The sequence below is a fragment of the Humulus lupulus genome, chromosome 3 (genome assembly GCF_963169125.1).
Source record: "Humulus lupulus chromosome 3, drHumLupu1.1, whole genome shotgun sequence".
Lineage (NCBI taxonomy): Eukaryota > Viridiplantae > Streptophyta > Magnoliopsida > Rosales > Cannabaceae > Humulus > Humulus lupulus.
This window is the reverse complement of record NC_084795.1, coordinates 260,973,266-260,996,754: the sequence shown is the minus strand read 5'-3', so window position 1 is coordinate 260,996,754 and position 23,489 is coordinate 260,973,266. Positions and strand designations below refer to the sequence as shown.

Below are 23,489 nucleotides of genomic sequence, written 5' to 3'. Positions count from 1 at the left end.
GACGCGCCCCGAGATTTGTCTTCATGTCAGGATCCTCCATGAATGAGAGATCCATGTCTCTATTGCTTTTCCACGCAACAAAGAGTGTATCATCGACCATCACATCGAGGTCCTTCTCCATTTCTTCAGCTCAGTGATGATGCTTCTCGACAACTTTCTTGGTTTTCTCAAGCTCTTTGACACGGGATAAAGACTCCACCTAACTCAACCGGAGCTCTTCGTGAGCTTTTTCATGCTCCTCCTCCACAGCTCGGGTACGGCCTGCAGCATCTTCCAGCAACTTAGAGGAAGTTTCCTCCAAGGTGGGTAGCCTCGACCACTCAGTGGCTAGTAGATCCTCCACCTCACGGACACAGGCCCTTGTGTCCTCCACTTATTTCTGGAACCGCGAGTGTTCCTTCAAGGGGACCGCGGTCTCCTGAAGCTGAGCCAGTTCTTTTTTAGCCAGGGCAAGCTCTTCCTGAGCCTTATTCAGCTCAAAGGACCGCATCAGTACATGGCCCCCGAGCCTTTGGTTGAGGGTCACAGTCTGTCAAATCAGAGTATCAAATCAACCAAAAAGATAGAGAAATAAATAATGAATTGAGGCAAAAATTAGGAGACTTACCCTCAAAGAAGAATGGCGGCTAGTGGCTATTAGTGAAACTTTTTTTTCGCTACCACAACAGTCGAATCTACCGGCGGGCATCTCGCATAGGGATAATGCTAACCCTTGTAGAAACTCCACGCCAAGCGGAACAACCCTATCTCCTATTCTCCCCACGAGGAGAGACTCTAGATCCTCATGGCAAGGAGGGATAATGGGATTCTTTAGCCTGTCCTCGCGCAGAAATTTGTCTAAGAGTTTGAAGTCCCTGTTGCCCTCTTCGATGCAGGCGTTGTAGTACTCAACGACCTGCCTGTACACCTCTGAGTCCTCCCTGTCATAGTGTTCCAAGAAGACGATCAATTGAAGCACCTTGACTGAAGGGGAGACAGGCGCATTAGAAGGGATTTCCTTACCCTTCCCAAAGAATCCCCCATCTTACGGGAAGGAAGCCTCGAGGTCAATGACCTCATCGGGAGTCGTCGTCCTCGGGGTAAGGACTAGTGGAGCAACCATAGAGAATGCTTAGGCAACTGGGTCAAGGGCTACAGAGAACACAGATGTGGGCCCCACGGTCAATGCCATCAAGATTTCTATCTCAGAGGGTCCCGACACCCTCTGACGCTTCAACCTGACCAAATCGGATAGGCCCATGCTTTCTGCAAAAAGGAAACAAACCGGTTAGTCCCTAGGAAGGAAAGAAAAACCAAAAAAAAAAATACATGTGAGACCAAGTATAAATATCCTCAAGAGCCAAATCGCGATCAAGCTCCATGGAGTGGAGGACAGAATGGGCGAATTCACAGATGAGTCGACCCATCTTCTGCGTCAGAATGATCTCGTACTGACAAAACCACGTGGCATGCATGGTCGTCATCTCTCCAAGATGCATGAGATCTTGAGGATACCTCTTCCTTCTCTGATTGTGGAGGAACATGTTGATGAGGTCCTGGTAGTCTTGATACTCCTCCTCGAACCAATGACACCCCTAAACTTGGCCGCACTCAAGAAGCAAGGGAGAAAAAAGATGAATGGTCGGGACTAGTTCCCTCCCCTACATGCTTAGCATAATGAAGGATGATTGGGGATTTACCTTGAGGCATGGGAGATGATTCAATCCCCACCTTGAGCTCTTTGTCTTCCTTCGCCCCTATGGTTGCCTTGATGGTGAGGACTCTCTCTGCGTGCTCCTCGTGAAGGCGCTCCGTATATTGAAATTGCACCTTGGCCGCCACATAGTCTGTGTGGAGCCTCGACTCCTGCTAAGATTGCTTCAAGTCTTGGAATTCGACAAGGACCACCAGGATTATGCTTTGCCCCACCTGCAGTAGCCCATACTGTCAGAGGTGGGCATTGGTGACGAGGAATGGGAGTTCCAACTTCTCATCACGTAGGGTGTTCATCGCCCGAAGCCTTTCGTCAAATGAGTCAACGAAAGGTGTGTGACGATAGGGACTTGACAGGAGATGTTTTTAAAATCAAAGATCAGTTACAAGCCTAATACTATCAGACGAAGTCATGCGAAGACAAAGGTTCTTACCAACTAGTGCAAATTCTAGGAGTAGGGTGGGGTTGGTCCTCATCAGGAACCCATTTTCCTAGAAGAACTAATCCTTGTAATTTTGAGCGTGATTCTCGTTGCCGCTCGGGGCTTTGTAGCTTCTCCCAAGAATCGTATGCTTCATCAGGGTATAGTACCCAACTTTTTCCCCCTTCCTTGAACACTATCGAAAAATGTAGACGTACAAGACTTCAACGGGATTCAAGGTGGGCCAATTCTTCCTTTTGTACAAAATGTAGAGTCCAGCCAGTACCCAATATCCCTTCGGGGACAACTAGAAGGGAGCCATGCCGACGAACTTAAGGAAGTTGACATAGTATTGGTGCAATGGAAGGGTTGCACAGCCTGGAGATGGGGGGCACTCCAGGGCCCGAGACTGTGAATGCTCTCTTGTGCCCTCTCATTCTCCAAGGACAGGCGCACTAGCATCTCACGGACGTCCACCCCGTAGTGGTCAAGAATCCTCTCCAAGGCAACTCAGTGTCGTAGCTGTTGACATTGGTTAAATATAATGGTTAAGATGTTTACACGTTGAGGTGCAAAACACTTAACGATTTTCACTTAAAGAGAAGTGAAAACATGAGAGAAGGCATCTAAAAGTGATTTTTATGGGTCCAAAGTGATACAATGAGATATCCAAATATTCCTAAAAAGTTTGGTAGCATTTGGAGTAATTTTAGGACCATTGGAGTGGTCCAAAAACAGAGAGGATGGCAATACTTCGCCCCCTAAGTGGCGTAGCATCGTCAAAATGTGAAGGGCTTCAAAAGCCCCAACAGGCGATGCATCGCCTACTAGTAGGCAACGTATCGCTTGGGCGGTCTTTTAGGGTCATACAGTTTACGTAAAATGCTCCAAATGATGTGTTTTAAATGCTCTAATCCTAATGGTTAGACTAATGATGATGCCTACACTATTTATATGGGTTATTAGAGTTGAAAAACCTTGATCACACTTTCTAACTCTCTCTCTCAAACTCATTCTCTCTCTAGTTTTCTAAGACCAAAGTTTTCTCCAAGAAACTCATCAAGCTTGCTTGACTTGCATAAGTTTCAAGGCTTGTTCAATCCCAAATCCCATTCGACTTAATTGAAGCTTCAAGCAATTGGGAAGGCTTGGAATAGAGATTTTGGACAACAATATTCATATTGTGTATAAGCCTTAGAGGTTCCCCAAGTTTGAAGATTCAAGTTGCTCAATACAAAGGTTGTATCTCTCTAACCCTAATCTTGTATTTTGTAATTATGTTATGCTACTTATTGTTAGTATTGATGATTAAATGTATCTAAATTCATCTTATCATCATTTAATCAATTAGTTCATTATATTCAAGATTAACATTCATATCATGAACATGTTTCTTTGACTATCAATAATTGTCTTCATACTTTGAATTTGATTCTTGATCAACATCTAGGGTTTGGAATATTGCATTATTTTCATAATTCATTGTTGATTTTCAAAGAGTAAAGTCATATATTCCCAACAATCAAAATCTCTAGTTCTTATTACTTTCATTTTGGGTTTTTCATAATCAACAATGAGGGAAATTAATTCATCTTCTACAACCTTCAAATCCTTGTTTCAAGATTTGGTTTGTGTTTGACACATAACCATGAAAGATCAAAGAAAGTTATATCTGGAAATGCTCTACATTAATGTGGATATGGATTCAAAGTCTACATCAATAAAGGATGAAACAACTCAATGGAAATACATGCTTAAGGAGATTGGTATCATCAAGTTCATTATTTCTAATTGTGTAGATTTCAAGAATTTGAATAAAATATGTTTGCTGCCATATTTTTGTGAGTTTGAGATTATTGTTTATATTAAGATTACAATGGTGAATGTTAATAAACAATTCAAGGGTTATTGTTGTAATTTTTTTTTTTTTTTGTAAATTTATTGATCATCATGTGAGATATGGAAATTTTAAAATTAACCATAATGAGATTGAGGTCAATACAATTGATGATGAGATCTTTGTGACCTTTTGAGTGGAAGTCTATTGAATAAATCTGGTATCAAAATGGAGTTTGAATTCGATAAACTCACTTTCACTAAGTTGGGCACTTTTGTGGGAAAGGGTTATACATGTGATGGAATGATCAAAATTTGAGCTCTTGATAGTGACAATAATGATATGGCATCTAAATCTTGCAATGTGATTAATTCTAATTCCATTACTTTGTGGCATAATAGACTTGCTCATATAGGTTATAGCACAATTAAAAGAATTGTTAAATGTGGATTAATTAATTGTGATGTGAATGAGCATGATAAATGTGAATTATGTGTTAAATCTAAAATGGTAAAGAAACATTTTCCAAGTGTTGATAGATGTTCAAACTTGCTAGATTTAATACATAGTGATTTATGTTGATTGAATGGCATGTTGACTAGAGGAGGGAATAGATACTTCATAACTTTTATAGATGATTGCTCTTGGTATACTTATGTGTATTTACTTAAGATTAAGGATGAGGCATTTAATGCATTTAAAATCTATAAAGTTGAAGTAGAAAATCAATTGGAAAGGAAAATAAAGACTCTTAGAAGTGATAGAGGTGGTGAATACTTTTCAAATGATTTCAATGTGTTTTGTGAACAACATGGCATTATACATGAATGCACTGTACCATACACTTCACAACAAAATGGAATAGTTGAAAGAAAGAATAGGACTTATCTTGAGATGATTTACTCTATGCTTTTACATGCTAAATTATGTTATAATTTGCGGGATGAATCTTTGCTTGTTGTGTATCATATATTGAATCGAATTCCTATGAAAAAGAACAATGTGTCTCCATATGAGTTATGGAGAGGAAAGAATCCTAACTTAGGCTATCTTAAAGTGTGGGGGTTCCTTGCTTATTGCAAGAGTACGGAGCCTAAAAGGGTCAAGTTGGTCCAAGGGTCGTAAAGTGTGCATTTATTGGATATGCCTCAAATAGCAAGGCCTATAGTGTAATGCACTGGTTAGCCAAGACTGTTACACTGTGTATTTTAAATAGTGCTCAACTCATTAAATGAGTCATTAGGCCATAAATGTGCATCTAAATGTGATTAACGATACAGGGTTAAAAGTTTCAGTCAAAAGGAATGGATATTTCATTGAAAAGTTAAGTTGTACATGGGATCTCATAATAAACATTTACAAAGTTGTTTACAGTTCCAAAATGGTCATTACAACTCAAAAGTTACAATCTGCCAACCTAAGCAGCAAAAATAGGGTTTAACCCTAGACCTTCTGAGAAACCTTGGTCATGGTGGTCAAGCGGCCGCATATGTACACGTCGCCACCTAAGCTCTCCAACTTTCCTTTTCCCTTACCTACACCACATATCACCCATGATCCAAGGCCCAGCAAGAAAATGTAAACATGCTCATAAGCAATGAATAACACATTTCCAAATCATAATAATTGTGCCCAGTAGTAATAACCCTACACATGCATGCATACCATTCATATAAATGAGTATAGTGTCATATGGGACCAAATGCCCTAATTAAATTATTAATTGAATCATATTAAGGCCCGTTTCCCAAGTACATGACTAATAAATCACACCGGAGCTCAGCGCCCTAGGATCTGGGACTAATAAGTCACCCTGGAGCCCATTTCCCTATCCTCTGAATAATTTGGGACGTTATATGTAGGCTATTAGACTTAGAGTCTAATGTGATAATTGAATCAAGAGAAGTGGAGTTCTTTGAGAATATGTTATATTGTGATAACAACTCTCAAGAACCCACAAGTGTTGGAGAATCTCTTAAAAAGAAAGATCCAAAGTTTGATGAGCAACCATTATTGCCTCGAAGAAGCCAAAGGCTTAAAGAGTTGGGATCAATTGAAAAATGTTCTCAAGTAAAGATACTCTACAGTAGACTTGAAGAAGTCACATGGAAATTTCCTATGATTCTTCAAGTTGAGGATGATCCCAAAACCTACCAAGAAGCAACGTCTTCGTGAGACTGTGTTTTTTGGAAGGAGGCAATAAATGATGAGATAGATTGAATTATGTAAAACCACACATGAGAATTGGTAGACCTTTCCCAAGGTTCAAAACCGATTGGGTGCAAGTGGGTATTTCGGAGGAAATATCACACCGATGGCACATAAAATCCTTCAAAGCTAGATGAGTAGCTAATGGTTCAAACAAAAAGAATGAATTGATTACTTTGACACGTATGCACCGGTTGCTAGGACAACCACAAAAATAGTTTTATTTTCCTTATCATCCATATATAACATTTATGTTCATCAAATGAATGTCAAAACGACATTCCTAAATGGAGATCTTGATGATGTGATTTATATGGAACAACTGAAGGGTTTTGTTCTAAGGAGAAATGAACATAAAAGGCGTAGTCTTGTTAAATCACTATATGGTTTAAAACAAGCACTGAAACAATGGCATGAGAAGTTTGGTAAAACTATTGTTTCGGATGGGTGTATACACAATAATGAACAAGTGCTTATACTCTAAGACTCTCTAAGACTTGTGATGACTATGTCATATTGATGTGTCTATATATTGATGATTTTTTATTTTGAGTAGTGAGATAAGAGGCATAACAAAAATGAAGAGGTTTCTATCTTTCACTTTCTAAATGAAGAACCTTTGAGAGGTCGATACCTTCTTTGGTATAAAAGTGAGAAGAAATAGTGGGGGTTATGCCTTAAGTAAAGCTCATTTTGTTGAGAAAGTGCTTGACTTTAGTAATCTCAAATCAAAGAGGTGAATACAACATTTGATTCAAGCATAAAGATTAAAAAGAACAATGGTAGAGCGATTACTAAACTAAGTAGGTTTACTAGCAATCCATGTATGGAACATTGAAAAGTGATTAAGAGAGTTCTAGGGTACCTTAAAAGGACCAAGCAGCTAGGCCTCCAATATTCAAAGTTCGTGAAGATACTTGAAGGATATTACATTGCGAGTTGGATATCAAGTGTAGGAGATAATCTCTCCATAAGTGGTTGGGTGTTTATGCTCAAAAGAGGAGACATTTCTTAGGGTTAAAGAAGCAAACATATATTTCACTCAACTATGGAGAATGAGTTTATAACTCTAGCGAAAAATGGCAAAGAGGCCAAGTGGGTTAAGGATTTCATGAAGAATATCCCAATGGTGATAAACAAGTCATATTAGCTAGAGCTTATAATGGCATGAAAAGTCTAGACATATAAGTCTAAGACATGAGTATATGAGACAATTGATTTGAGGAGGAATAATATCAATCTCATGTATGAAGACAAGTGAGAACTTATCAGATTCATTTACAAAACCTCTTTCGAAGAGGTTAGTAAGTTCTACTTCAAAAGGGATGGGACTAAAACTCATAGAATAATATATTCACCAATGATGGCAACCCAACTCCAAACTTGTGAACATCAAGGGCAAGAGTTCAATGGGTAAGAACAAGTTATTGGGTGAATTGTTTCAACACAAACAAAATCATAAGTTCCATCCAAGGATGGTTAGTGTTGGTTGCTATCGAGTGAGGGTTAAGCCTAAGGCTTTTAATGAAGTTCAGTTTTGTGTAACAAGCATCTCTAACGGTAGCAAAGATGCTATAAGAACTTCACCTATGTGAACTTAGAGGTGGTGCTACCTCTCATGGGAGTTGGAGTTTCTCTCCGAAAAGTTCATGAAATGGATGAGAACATGGCCATATGAGTGTTAAGTGAGAAAAGTGGGAAAATGAATGGTTAGGTGGTGATGTGTGTGGTGTTACCGGTTTTATCATTAAGGAGTACTTGGTTCAATATTTAAGACATCAATGACATTGATAAGGCTTTGAATTACTTTAACTAAGGTAAAGTTCAAATCAAAAGATAATTTATTTTATGCACCAAAACTGTTAAGCTAAGAAGAGAGGATTATATTTAACCAAGTGGGGGATTATTGACATTGGTTAAATATAATGGTTAATATGTTTACACGTTGAGGTGCAAAACACTTAACGATTTTCACTTAAAGAGAAGTGAAAACACAAGATTGTGTAGAAGGCATCTAAAATGACTTTTATGGGTCTAAAGTGATATAATGAGGTATCCAAACATTCTCAAAAAGTTTGGTAGAATTTGGAGCAATTTTAGGACCATTGGAATTGCCCCAAGTCAGAGTGGGTGGCGATATGTCGCCCCCTAAGTGGTGTAGCATCGCCTAAATGCGAAAGGCTTCAAAAGCCCTAGCAGGCAATGCATCACCTTCTAGTAGCCGACGTATCGCCTGGGCGGTCTTTAGGGTTGTTTACATAAAATGCTCCAAATGATGTGTTTTAAATGCTCTAATCCTAATGGTTAGACTAATGTTGATGCCTGCACTATATATATGGGTTATTAGAGTTGAAAAACATTGATCACACTTTCCAACTCTCTCTCTAAAGCACATTCTCTCTCTAGTTTTCTAAGACCAAAGTTTTCTCCAAGAAACTCATCAAGCTTGCTTGACTTGCATAAGTTTCAAGGCTTGTTCAATCCCAAATCTCATTCTACTTAGTTGAAGCTTCAAGCTATTGGGAAGGCTTGGAATAGAGATTTCGGACAACAATATTCATATTGTGTCTAAGCCTTATAAGTTCCTTAAGTTTGAAGATTCAAGTTACTCAATACAAAGGTTGTATCTCTCTAACCCTAATCTTGTATTTTGTAATTATGTTATGTTATTCATTGTTAGTACTGATGTTTAAATGTATCTAAATTCATCTTATCATCATTTAATCATTTAGTTTATTATATTCAAGATTAACATTCATATCATGAACATGTTTCTTTGATTATCAAGAATTGCCTTCATACTTTGAATTTGAATCTTGATTAACATCTAGGGTTTGGAATATTGCATTATTGTCATAATTCATTATTGATTTGCAAAGAGTAAAGCCATATACTCCCAATAGTAGCTTGTTGGGGATGTCCCCGGCAGGGTAGGTGTTGTCTGACGGCGTCGGGCTGGCATTGGCCTCTTCCTTTGAGAGGCCGGCTCGAAGAGGTCTCATCGCCCCCAAGTCAAAGCCCTCTTGTACTACGAGGGCTTGACTGCTACCAGATACTTATTTCCCCTTCTCGAGGTGTTGCCCCGCTTCTCGGGCCATTTTGAGGATCTCGGTGTCAAAGGCATAAAATCCTTGTTGATGTAATTGGTGAAGCTCCTCGAACATCTGAAACAACAAACCATGCAGTTCGCACCTTGTCCTGAAGAAATATGGGTCAAAGAAAGAGTCCCTAAGACTACTGCTTGAGGAGGAGAAGAAAGAATTTCTAAAGGCTTGGGATGTCCTGGAGGCCAAAAATTTAGCACCGAAGAACACCATCAGAACTTATGTGTTATATTATTTCATATAATATAATTTTAGATTAAATAATGTGATAAAATGTGATTTGTCACACCTTGTAACATATTATCGAGAGTCACAAAAATTGGACACGTGTGTGTGCCCAAATGTGACATATTTTGGAGTTACAAAATCAATTACAAATTTGTAACTCCCAAATATTACCCAATAATGTGTATATTATATGTTACACATTTGAGATTGGATTTCACAAAGCCATGATGAAATATGGATGTTGGAGACATGTTTTTAACTCCCAATAGGTGTTTGGAGGTTACAAAATCATGTGGGAAAAGATTTGGGAACGTTTTGGAAAAATGACTTTTTTGTGCTGAAAATGGCCTATGGCCGCGCCCTGGGGGAAAGAAGCCATTCGCCGCGACCACTGATGATCCTGGCCACGGCCAGTGAGGCTGACAGCCTATTTGGATTTTCAGCTTTTTCCAAATTGAACGGTTCTAACATCCCAAATAACTCCCAAATCTCCATTTTAATTCCATAAACACCCAATTAAACCTTGGTAACAGCCATGGGGATTGGTGGAATTTGAAATCCAAAGGGTATCTCAAACTCTATAAATAGGAGCCTAATGCTCACTTGTAAAACACACCATTTTCCATCCACAAAGCACTTGGCTGGAAAATACACCATAGAGGCTTGATAATTCCAGAGAGCTATTTCCTAGAGAGATCCCTTAGTGCTTAGAGAATAGGGGGAAATAAGCTTTTGGACAAAGGTTTTGAACCTTGTTCAAGTTGGTGATCCCCACTACTGTACACTTTGGTTGTGTAAGAGTTTGTTTTTTCCATTGATCTTTTCATTCTGTTGTTTTTCTTGTATCATTATTGTATTGAGTTTGTAATCCTCTTCTTCTATTTCTATTTACATATTTATTGGTGTCTTTTTTTTTAGTGTTTTAGTTCTTATAATTCTCTTCCTTCTCTTATTTCTATTTACTTGTATTTTGAGCAATTGAGTTGTAATATTTATTTAATCAATTACCTTGTCTATTGTATTTTTGCATAGAGTTGTATTTTGGTTTTTCCACTTTTCCATTGAGCAATAACATATATTCTCTAACATTATGAACACTGTCAGAATCAAGGGATTTTCCAGATTCTGGTCGAGTGTCCAGAAAGGCAAAAGTTACCCAAGATGGACAATAGGCCATTTTGGCAACTCCTAACGCCAAAATTCACCTAAAAAGATTGGTAAAAGGTCAAAAATCCCCCCCCCCCCCCAAAAAAAAAATATCACAAGAAGCCCATTCCTAAGCATGCATCTAAACTCCCGAAATTAAACCCAACGAAAACACAAAACTAGTAAATGCTTACCCGAGATATAGTGACGGTAAGTGTTGAAATGGGTTCTGAGTCTGAAGAATTGCTTGTCGTTCACCCAGAATTTTAGAAGAAACTCCGAAACGGTTAATGGACTGGAAAATTTAAGGAAGAAGAGAAAGTGTTGGGGGTCAAATTTCGGATGGTAAGAGTGTTTGCTGAGAGGCGGTTATCGAGTTTTATACTTAGAACTTGGAGAGGAAGCAGCTGCACTCCGACCATCGGATTACCCACGACATAGGCCCTCGAGAGTAATCCAACGGTCAGATCCTAAAAGGCATGGATCATGATCATTGGCCTTGGGAAACGACGTCTTGGGTATGGAGCGAAAAGATGCCTAGGGTATAGAGTAGACGTTTTAAGTAGTGGAATGGAGTTCTCATTAATTGCACGGATTGATGGGCCCAGCAATAGGGAGTCAACATGTGGCACGAACTTTTCAAAGAAGTCAAAGGAAGCCCAAATGTCACCTCCCGAAGACCTTTTTGGATTACTCCTCAATCTAAGTCTCCATTGTCTGAGGACGAGTGAAGACTTGGGGGAGCAAATGTTGTCCGTGTTTTGATCATCCGACACGTGGTAATTGAGAGTAATTAGCGACATGCCATGGAGTCCTCAGAATGCGAGTTCATTGATGTAGTCCAGTCCAACCGAATCGAGGAGATCTCCAGGTGCGGCTATGTCCCGAGATCTTCTCTCAAGCGAGGATGTTTTCCAGAGTGACCACGTTTAAGGCCATTCTCCAAAGTAAGTATACCCATAGGTGAAGCCACGACCCGAGGTCTTGGCCTCGGGGAGAGGATGTCTCCAAGTAAGGTCACACCCCAAGGAACCCTTCTCACTTAGCCATTCTCCAAGTCCACGACTCCAGTCCTCGGGCCTAGGAGTAATGTCAGGTGTCAATCACTGTAGGTGTGGGCCTCGAAAGGATCATCTGACAACTTTTCATCCTCAATTAGTGGTGTCAAGTTCGTACACTCAACAATCAGTATTTCCCATAACGTCGCCTGACATGGGAAAATGTGCGTAGCGCCCTGACAATCACAGATATGTTCCCCATAAAGGAGGTGTGTGACTTTTTGTAATGAGCCCCGTAGAATCTGCGTGGGTCATAGTCTTTATTGTAACACATCCCTTTGTGTATTAACTTACCATTAATATTCTAATATTTATGAGAGAAGATTAACACTAATGATCTAGCCTCTATAAATAAGGCTAGGGTATCTCCTTGTAAGGGGTTCGGTTTTTTAGAGAGATAAACTTTGTACTGAGTGCAATATATACGCTGCCTGTGAATCACCATTGAAGCTTGCTATCACAAGCTTCAAGCTCACTAAATAATAGAGACTCATGGACTAGGGTTCTTTTATAACCCGAACCACGTAAAATCATGTCTTTTCTTGTTTATCCTTTAATCTCTCAGAATAATTTGGCATCGAAAAAGGCCATAAACAACAGTTCGAATATTTTTTTTCTTTTAAAGGTAATTAATTAATGGAAACTACGAACCAAGTTTGAAGCTCAACAAGAGATGACTCAAATATAGGTTAACAAAGCCAATAATAAGTAATACAACCAAAATTGAAAGTCAAATCAGTATCCTTATACAGATTGGCGAGTTCACCTTTCTTAAATATCGTACTTTGGTGAAGCTAGTGAACACACCATGAGGATAAAAACCGAACCATATTTATAAATAGGATTAAAGATCAAATTCAAAAGTGGCAAAAGCCAGCACAATCATCAATAGGACAAAAATTGAGAACAAGCACCATCATTTGAATAAAAAAACTTACATATAGAACCTTGACTCCAAATGAATAGCAAGACCACCGACAACACCACCCCAAACACCCGTGCCTCCACCCCACGAGTATCGAGAGAGAACAAGTGGTTCCAGCAACCTGCTTCATACCACCATGTGAAGCAAAACCATTAACATAAGACGAAAAGGAGAAAGCAACCATTGAAGAGAAGCCATCCACACCAACATCAATCGTCAAACTGCAAATCCTTTTAGCCAGAGCACCACCAACATGCAAGAACTCATTAATGGTACTCCAACAAAGAAGAAGACAAAGCTAGATCTAGGTTTCCTTTGAGAGAAAGAGGGGGAGTTTTTTATTTTATTTTTTTACTTTGTAAAAAATTATTTATCATTTTCCAATCAATTACATATCAATTCAATATGCATCAACTTTAACAAATTAATCATTTGTTAGTATTATTTTCTTAATGAAGATTTTAGTACATATAAGAATATGTATATATATATATAGGAAACGAATATGGTAGTGAATCAACTCCTTAGAGTACACTCTAGTTCACAAATGTGGACAAGTTATAACCTCGGTTTTTTTACACGGCGATATTCATTATAGTTATTGTTGGGGGAGAGTGAACTTATACCACTTCTCTATATAGATTCATGATGAAACTTACAATATAGAGATCCAAAAAAAAAATCAGAAAGAAAAGAAGTGCAAACCATTAATTAAAATTCAATCTATGAGGAGAAGAAGCACACCACTTATGAATTCAATGTTGGGGGAGAAACACTATAGACTCATAAATGAGGAGTATTGTTGTCCAAATTATTTATTTTCTAGCCCACCATTGGTGCTTGATGTTTTGCCTAAGAGAAAAGAGAATTAAGATTGAACAAGCCTTTGAAATTCACAAGATCAGTACTTTCTTGATAAATTTATTTGAGAAAATTTATGATCTCTGAGAGCTAGAGGGGAGGGGGGAGTTGAAAAATGTGATCAAAACGTTATAAATGAACCATTTTATAGTATAGCACAGTCATTGAGTCCAACTAATAAAATTAGAGATTTTAAACACATCATTTGGGAACCAAAAAACGTAATCTAAATTGTGAGACAGGCGACATGTCGCCATCTGGGTTGCGACATATCGCCTCCCTACTGCCTAGGATGCCCAAAATCACCCTTAATTACCTCCAAATGATTCCAAACTCTTAGCCTAAGCTTAGATACCTCATTGTATCACTTTGGACCCATAAACTTCAATTAGTAAAGCCTAAAACAAAAACTCATATTTTTACTTCAACTTAAGAAAAAATTGTTAAGTGTTTTACACCACCTTGTGTAAGATTACTTAACCATTATATTTAACCAATCTCAATAGTTACCACAAACTCCTTACATGTTTTCAAAAAATTCATAATAGTTTAAGGTGCTGAAAGTAGGGTCCAAGCATAATATTATGTAGGTGGTAGTATTGGAAGTTTGGAACCTTGTTTTTGACACCCCTAAATTATTTAAAATTTCCCAAAAATTTACAATAAATATACTGTGACTTCTATGAACTTCGTCATGTAAAAACAACTAGAGTCATAACTTTCCACCTATGTAAAAATGTATAATAAAACACAATAATGCATAAAAAGTGTGCACCACCACAATCTTCCCATATATAGATACGTATTTAAAGTTAAGGAAATTGAAAACTTTATATCAATCAACATATAGAAAATTTATAGACATATAGACATATTAAGGGAATTGTAAAACTAATATATGTGTATATATTTTCTATATGTCTATGTCTTGACATAAAGTTTTCAATTTCCTTAACTTTAAATATGCATCTATATATATATATATATATAACAAAAGATTATTTCCAATACATGGTATAAATTTTGTATCAAATTTGACACCAAAAATGAGTTTATGTTATATTTGTCCCAATTTAATTGTGCTCCATTACAAAAGATGTAAATTAATTACAAAACTCAGTGATAATTAATAATAGTTTTTAACTATTGATTGAGAATTTTCCTAAAAAAATTATTTATTGAGAAAATACAAATTTTTTTTTTTATATTCTAAATTATTAGCTCAAATTTATTTTATACCATTACATGTACTCAAAAAGTTATTCTATAATTTTTTATTAATAAATCATAATAATTAGTAATAATATGGTAAATAAAAAATATGAAATTTATTAATATGTCGAATTTGACTCATATTATATTTTTTTATCAGTTTAACATAACTTTTAACGTATATTGAATTTGACACACTTTTTAGAACACTATTAAAATAATATATATTTTTTAAAAAATATGCTATAACATACTAATACATTACCCTTTAGACACTAATGGTAAGTTCAATGCCTTTAAAAAAAAATGGTAAGTTGAATGGCAATGAAAACTATATATTCTACTTTTGGTTGTTATCTTTTTCTAGTACGAGTTGAGTCAAATTCGTCCCACCTCAATAGCAAGTGGAGGAAGTTGGGGCAGGGAGAAGAGTCTCAATGGCAAGTAGAGCAAGCAAGGGCGCGTAGGAGTAGGAGAGCTAGCGGGGTGGGGTAGATATAACCTGCCCCATTTACATTCCAATAAATGATAAATAGTGTTTCGCATTAAAACTTCCAATAATAATAAAAAAATTGTACAAAAAAAGACTATTTAGGATTTTTAGCTCCCGATCTATGACCAATACATTATTGTGCCCCTGATTTTTTCAAATCATTAAAAATTACCCATTAACTATTCACAGTGTTGTAAAGTGGGACTTATGTTAAGTTTTATCTTATATGGCTAACGGGTTGTTGACGTGTCATTGTCACGTCAACGTCATGTGTATAATTTAAAATTAAAATATATATATTTCTTATAAAATATTAAAATTCAAAATAATTCAAAAACTAAAAAAAATATTTTTTTCTTTTTAATTCTTAGAAGATTAATTTTTTTTAAATAAATTCTTAAAAGATTATTTAAATAAAATTTTCAAATATTAAAAAAATAAACTGAAACTCATCTAATTCTTTTGGAAAAATTTAATTATTTATTTTAATAATGATGGAATTAATAAAGTTTAAATTAGATTATTTTAAGTTTTGTAAAAAAAAGATCATTTTCGGTATATTTTTTTAATATTTGAAAATTTTATTTAAATAATCTTTTAAGAATTTATTCAAAAAAAAATATTCTCTTAAGAATTTAAAAGAAAAAAAATATTTTTTTGAGTTTTTGAAATATTTTTAATTTTAATATTTTATAATAAATATATATTCTAATTTTAAATAATTTTTTATTTTAAATTATATACATAATACTGACATGACAATGACAAGTCAGCAATCCGTTAGTTACATAAGATAAAACTTAATAAAAGTCTCACTTTACAATATTGTAAATAATTCAAAGGTAATTTTTAACGACTCGAAAAAATTACAATAAATAACCACAAATAAATAATAAGTCGCAGAAAACCAAACAGTAAGACACTAATTTTATGTAATAGCTTAATGTTTTGAAGATTGGTTCATGATGATCTAAATTGGACATGAATTAAACAATTATATTTAAGTCATAGATTAGTCGAAAATATTTTAAGAAATGAAAAACTTAGTTGGATGCATAGTTTAAAAAAGTGTTGTTGAGGCGCGCCTTGAGGCTCGCATTAAATTGAGGCAGTAAAAAAACTCCTCGAGGCTTTACGCCTTGAATTCATTCAGTGAGGCTTACGCCTCTTGCCAGTTAGGCAATGCACTAATGCTGCGCCTCAAGTCCAAGAAGGAGGCGTGCGCCTTCAGAATTAACGTGAATTTGGGCTTTTCAGCCCAATTGTTAAAGCCCAACACTAAGCTTTTTAATAAATCAGGTGTGGGCCTATTTTTTTAGGCTTTTAGTGACTTAAAATACAAAACTAAAGCCCAATTTTAATAGGGAAAATTACACAATGCACCCTATAATCCAAAAAAATATGAAATATACGGCATCTTACATTTATACGGTTACTTATTTCATTTTTACAATATTTTATCTATTTTTTATACCATCTTTAAATAAATATAATTTTTAAACTAAATAAAAATTAAATCTAAAAAAAAGGGCACCTTCACTCTTTAATATCTCTCTCTCCTCTCTTACGATATCAATTCATTCCTTCTCTCTTACTTTACTCTCTCAATCTTTGCATCTTCCTCATTTCTCCATATTTCCCAATGATCCAATCTTTTGTACTCATCTGAGATGTCATTTTTGTTGCTTTTGAGCTTGATTCATTGGGTTTCAAGCTTTTTCCTTTTCATTTTCGTTTTGCTCTGTTATTTCTAAAACAGTTTATATATTTTTAAAAGATATTCATTCCTCTGTTTTTGCTTCCTGCCATAAAGTCTATTGCTCAAACACCATTGAAGAGGAGATGAATTTATATGTTACAATTTTTTACTAAACCCAAGGTAATTTACTCTCTTATGAGTGGACTTGCTTTGATTGTGAGCTTTTATGCCTTACTTTGATTATATAATCCTTTGGAAATAGTTGTTTGTTGGTACGGTACTATGATTCTACTTGTCTGAGATAGGAGATTAAATTATATGTTATATATATATTTTTAAAGTCATATTCTCGTTCTGCAATAATATGTTACAAGTTTATTAACACATTTTCTGGTTCTGTAAATCTGTTACAAGTTTGGTAATGTGTTCTATATAGTTGTGTAGTTATAGTATATTAAATCTTAAAATATTTGTATATAGATGTTTCTAGGATCCGTAACGATTTGTTTCAAATTTGTTAACACATGTTGTGGTTTTGTAAAGATATGTTTCAAGTTTGTTAACACATGTTATGGTTATGTAAAAAACTGTTTCAAGTTTATTTGTTAGCACATATTATGCTTCTGTAAATCTGACTGTGGGATTGAAGTAGAAAAAATTTGAATTTGTCCAAGATTTCTTAGGAATTTGGAAACTTTTCGATCATTTTTTTTTTTAGATTTTTCCAATTTTTCACTCTTTGGAATTTTGTACCTCTTTTCAGATAAATTTTTGGATGCTTTCTCCATGGGTCATTGTAGTTGTAAACCCAAATTTATTTTCCAATCAGTCATGGAGATTTGTCATTTGTTTTCCGATCAGTTCTGCAAGTTTTCCAATCACCTTGTGTAACGTTACTAATTTGGGCTTAAATTTAGAATGTCTTGGATACTATAGGTTGTGAGTTACCGTATAATAGAGGATGAATTTTGAAAAGATAATGGATTGTTAGTTCACGTAAATTTGTAATTAGTTTTATTTACCGTATTTTTAGAATTTTTTTCCTTATTTACCGTAAATGTGGAAATTTCCCATTTTAATATATCAATTAAAACCCTCTAAGTTTATATGATTTATGTTTATAACTTTGAATTATTATCTGATATATTTAGGTATTTATTCAAAGCTTACGCCTCAACGAGCCTTGAGGCTTCAGTTAGGCTTCAGTTTCGCCTCATACAAATAAAACACCTGTAGGCTTAAAAATGCTTTTTTAAACATTGGTTGGATGAATAGAATATAAATGCAACACCAAGAAATGGGGCTAAAGCCTTTGTTATCACAGCCTTAATTATCCAAATGAGATTATCAACATGTAATCTTTCCGCGTTTAGCCTGTTAAACAGGAACGTTGTCTTTCTTTGAGACAAATTTATCAAACAGTAATCTAAAATAATATACAAACAACTGATGTACACTGTTGGAGAATATTCACTTGTTTCCTCAGCACCCAACATAAGATTTCTCTTTTTGTGGTGGTGCAAAACCAAAGTAAGAACTTAATCCGTTGAAGTTTGTTACCAATCATCTTCGAGGCTAGCATGGTGAAAACACAAGACGGTACAGACGAAGATGATGAATGAGACGAACTCGATGAACATTGCTCCTGTAGAAATCAAATGAGCATGCCTAAGGATGATGGGAATAGCTATGCTCCCTACACTGGATGCTCCAGTCAAAAATTTAGCCGCACCAATCCACCTGCAATATACAAATAAAAAAGATAAACAAACAAATATTAAAAAACCATGAGCATAGAGCAAACTAATAGAGGGAGGTAAGAGATGGATAGCTTGTGTAATTTATAGTGCCTAACAGTTTATCATAAAAGGACTTGGGAAAAGAACAAGTTCTAGTTAATAACAGAGCAACTTAGCTGAAAAACAAAATAAGTAAAATAAAAGAGTATTCCAAACACCATACAAATAAGAAAAACCCCTGGAGGGGAAAAAATATTTCAAAACATGAATATAGATTTCAATATGCCAAAGAGATTTAGGATTTTTCTATGAGTTAACTCGTTTATAGTAATACCAAATGAAAACAATGTCTTCAAGCAAGATATACCTAGATATTATTCAACAATGCCAGTCACAAATAAATGTCACAATTAGCCAAGTCCTGGTCACAACGCAGGTCTTTCAGAGTCATTTTTAAAATAATGGGGAAAGAAATTTAGACATAAAACCAAAAGAAAAACCCTTGTTCAAGTCAAGCAATAGGAGCTAGGAATACGTACCCCCCTCCTTCCCTGCTAAACAAAAATTGAGAGGACCCACCACCAAAGAATAAGCAAGGCATAGGTACCAGCACGTACATGAGAGCTGTACAAGTAATCAAATATCCATATCAGCTTAATGCAATAAACAGTACAGTAGTATGAAATATACGTTGTATTTTTATCAACCTGCTAACATTGGCCACCAATTGTTGTATAATGCACAAGCCTGTCACACAGGAAAAATATACAACTCATAAAAAATAAGAATAACGATAATAACAAGTAGCTAATGACCATGTATGAACCAAATCAAGTAAAAAAGAAATTCTTTAAAGGCAATGCCCCTCCTTTCATCATATCCACCAACCACAAATTTCAGTGTGACGTCTCACTAACATGATTATCAAAGATTCAAAGTAGAAATAGTGGTATAGACCTGTTTGTGTTATAGCTGTTCATATTAGTGCTCACGAGACAGATAAATACACCTCTCTGCTATTTTTTTTTCTCTTCCCCTAACCCTATATTTCATTCATAGCTGCCATACAGTCACACACCAAGACAAGTAGTGAAAATTGAAAGATATTTTTTATAAAATTGCATTCAAACAAATTTGATTTGAAACTCTTCTAGAATTTACTGAGATGCGGCATCCATCATGTGGAATAAATGATATAGAATATTAAATCATGGCTTTCAAAATTAATGTTATTCCAAAACTATCACAAGTTTAAAACAGGCCAAACTATGAGAACCTACCAGGATCTGTAGCAAGATGCTAGATGAAAACATAAATGCAAGCCCAGCAAGACTGCACAATTTGAATTAAAAAAAAAGGTCAGGTTAGAAGCATTTTTGCAAGAGCTGCAAAGGTTAAAATCACAGAATTAAGATTCCTAACTTACACTGCAAAAGAACCATTAGATGTTTTCCAGGACAGTGTACATAAAAGGGAAAAAAAAGAATTAGTGATTATGTATTATGAGAATACCAGCAAAGAATAAATAGCACATAGAAATAGAATAATGTCATAGACCAAAATGCAAAGGATAAAGCTTTGCCTGTAGTAATTGAATTGGTCTTTGAACATACAATTAGAAGAAAAGACAGTTGAGTCAATTAACCATTTTCTACTTCAATCAGCTATATAATTTACCTTAAACCACTCAAATATATGTGTTCAATTATGCAGATAATTTGACACTGTTTAACATCTACTCCAAACTAACAATTTTCAAAGTCCAATTGTCCTAATTTTAAAGTATTTTACGCCAAAATTTCTACAGAGAAATACTATTTTTGTTCAAAATTTAGCCTTTTCATTTGCCAAATTCATCTCTTGCTTCAGATTTATAAACATCATTTCAGTCCACTGTGACATCCAATTATTTCAAAGTTCCTATTATTCTTTCTTTTTTCGATCTTTGCCCCAGACGTAAGCATACAATCACTTCATTTTCCTTTTCACGCATTTTCTAGTCTTTGAAAATTACCCGCTCAGGGTTTTTAATTTTGAAGCAATTTCAACTTTTTTTTTTATTCAATATTTTCCCAATAACCAAACAAAAGAATACCCAACTGCTAGGAACTACATCAAAACCCTAACTCAACACTGAACAAAGACGAATCAATCTCAATTCCGAAATCAGGTAGAACCCACTATAATTCGATACTCACCAATCCGTAAACGAATAAAATAAATAACTAAAACCAGATTAACCCTACTATTTCCGCATATTTCCATGAATTGTACACGAACCCCCTTCAAATAAAATAAAACGTTGTAAATAAATAAAACGGTAGATTCAGAAGGTACCTTCAATAGTCATCGCCATGGGTTGTTGAAATGGGGGATTTTTCAGCAAATTGATTGAAGAAGAAGGAAGAGGAAACCCCAAAGCAAGCAATCTCAGAAATGACTTCTCTTCGTCCTCGTTTTGACTAAGCTGACCTTCGTGCCATCTTTCGGCACACTAATTTACTTTTCTTTTTTATTAGTCACTTTTTTATTTGTTTTAGTATATTACTATGGTTTTAGTATATGAATCTCTATATTTATATTGGGGAGTTCTGCATAAGGCACTTGTCATAAGGATAAATTGTATGCCAATTTTTTATATCACACAGTATATAGTAGTTATAAGCTTTTCCTACACATTCTAATTCTCATTAAATTATGAATAATTTAAAATGTTAAAATAAATATTCAAACAATATGGTACATACATATAAAAACCAAAATAAGTACAAATACAATATGTTATTTGAGTTATGATTTTAACATTCTAAATTATTCATAAATTTCTAAAAATTTATTTATCGTTATATAAAAAGTTTGGTTTACGATTTATTTATATATCGAAAATAGAAAAAAAAAAACCAACTATGTCTCTTAAGGGTATTTACTAATGTCTTTCCCTACTTATATTATATTATTCAATAATATTGTTGTGGGTACTATAGTGCCCAATATACATAATATGATGTGGTCTTAGCCTTAGCTAATTGATTCCACACCTCTCATTTTGTTGAGAAGATCAATGATTTTTGTAAAGAGGATATCAAAAATTCAATCCCTCTCCCTACCCCTATGTAATTAAAAATAAAATCAAAAGAGACTTTGGCTTTATTTTATCGATAACATCCTCCATCACACCTCTCTAACGAAGAGTTGAAGTGAAGATGCCTTTAAAATATTGCCAAATAATCTTCTCCACTTCCTTGTCTTCATTTTGTCATTTACTTTACTCTCCATTTGTGACACCCTACTAGTTCAGGACCGTCACATCGTGTGTTTGAAATAGTGCTTAACTCGTTAAGTGAGTAATTTGGACTCAAAAGTGTAATTAAAGTTAAACAAAAGTCAAAATCCTAAAAATTTGATCAAAAGATTAGACTCCTCCATTAAAATTTTAAAAGTTTACATGGGATCCCAAAATGTTTAACTAAAATACGACCTCGACTGCGATCCTCTCTCGAGCCTCTCGGAAACCCTAGTCACAACATTCATTATACGCTCATTAGGAATTAAATCTAATAACGGGTTCAAAACTTAAACCCTCGCTCTCGAGACCTATAATTCCACTCGACATGTAAATGGAATCGTCACCGAGCCCCCAAGCGGGTCCCCAAATGAGAACCTAGGAATCTCGAACTAATCTATCAAAAATAAGAAAAATTCATTTTCGAGGCACTTGGCGTGGTTGCACCCACAGTTAGTTTGGGGTTTCTGGGGCACTAGCGCGGTTGCACTAGTGGCTGGGAAACCCTATCGCAAACCCAAAATTTTCAAAATTCCTAAGATTTCTCAAACCCCAAATCAACCCAAAAGCATATTCCAACAGATTTTTATGCAGAATTCGACCCAAAATCAACTATGCAGCTAACATACAACATCAAACCAGCATCAAAACTCTCATTTACAACTTAAAACTAAAAATTCAGAAATTAGAGCCAAAATCTCCAAACTTTTACCAATTCGAAAATCAATTCAATCCCAACAATTATCTACTTTTAATCTGCATTAAAGCCACAACAACAACTCTCAACTAGTTTCTATTATCAACAAATACCTACAAACATCCTAGAATTTCAATTTCTGAAAATTAAAGCAAAGCCCCAATTCTACCAAGAACACATGATGAACCTAATGAAAAAACAAAAAAGAAAAGTGCTTACCTCTCTAAATTTTTGAAATCCTTAGGTTAGTGGTGACCTTAGTAGTTCTCAATTCCACTTGATAGCTTGAACCTCCTCTAGAATCCTCAAAATGGCAAGACTTGAACTTAGCCCTTGATGTTTTTTTTTTGTTTTTTTTTATTTTGTGTTTTGGTGAGTTGAAGAGAGAATAAGGTAAATGGGGACTGACTTGAACATGTAAGGGAAACCTTAAACACTTGGTTTTCCTTTTTTTTTCTTTCTATAATTATGTGGTCAAATGACCATGTTGCCCCTCCCTTTACTTAACTCCAAGGGTAGTTTAGTCATTTCACTTAAAACTCTACTTACGTCACTATTCTCCAAATTATCTACTAATATCCATCAATCATAAATATACCATCAATAACCTCGAAATGTGAAAAGAAATCCCAAAATACCCCTAGGCTCAACCTGAGTCGGACATTTTTCTACGTTGTGACTTTTCCGCTATAATCACTCAAAAGGACCCACTCATGTTGAAAATCACATATATATCCACATAATAATGTGGTCTCAATGCACATAGCACATAATATTTACAATTATACCATCAACTGGTCAAAATTACAAAAATGCTCATTTTTTTTATCAAAAGTGGGTCTTTAAACACATTTAATACACATAATCAAGCTTAATCAATTATAT

At 35.2% G+C, this 23,489-nt stretch overlaps 1 protein-coding gene across 1 annotated transcript; it reads right to left on the bottom strand.

The window, feature by feature from the left end:
• Window positions 1-18,183: 18,183 nt before the first annotated feature.
• On the bottom strand, window positions 18,184-21,185 carry LOC133823869 (vacuolar protein sorting-associated protein 55 homolog). Its single transcript, XM_062256720.1, has 5 exons — window positions 20,962-21,185; window positions 19,905-19,956; window positions 19,332-19,371; window positions 19,164-19,248; window positions 18,184-18,625 (listed from the first exon to the last, which is right to left on the bottom strand). The coding sequence occupies exons 2-5, from the start codon at window positions 19,935-19,937 to the stop codon at window positions 18,442-18,444; spliced, it is 342 nt and encodes a 113-aa protein (XP_062112704.1). The 5' UTR covers window positions 19,938-19,956; window positions 20,962-21,185; the 3' UTR covers window positions 18,184-18,441.
• Window positions 21,186-23,489: the final 2,304 nt, after the last annotated feature.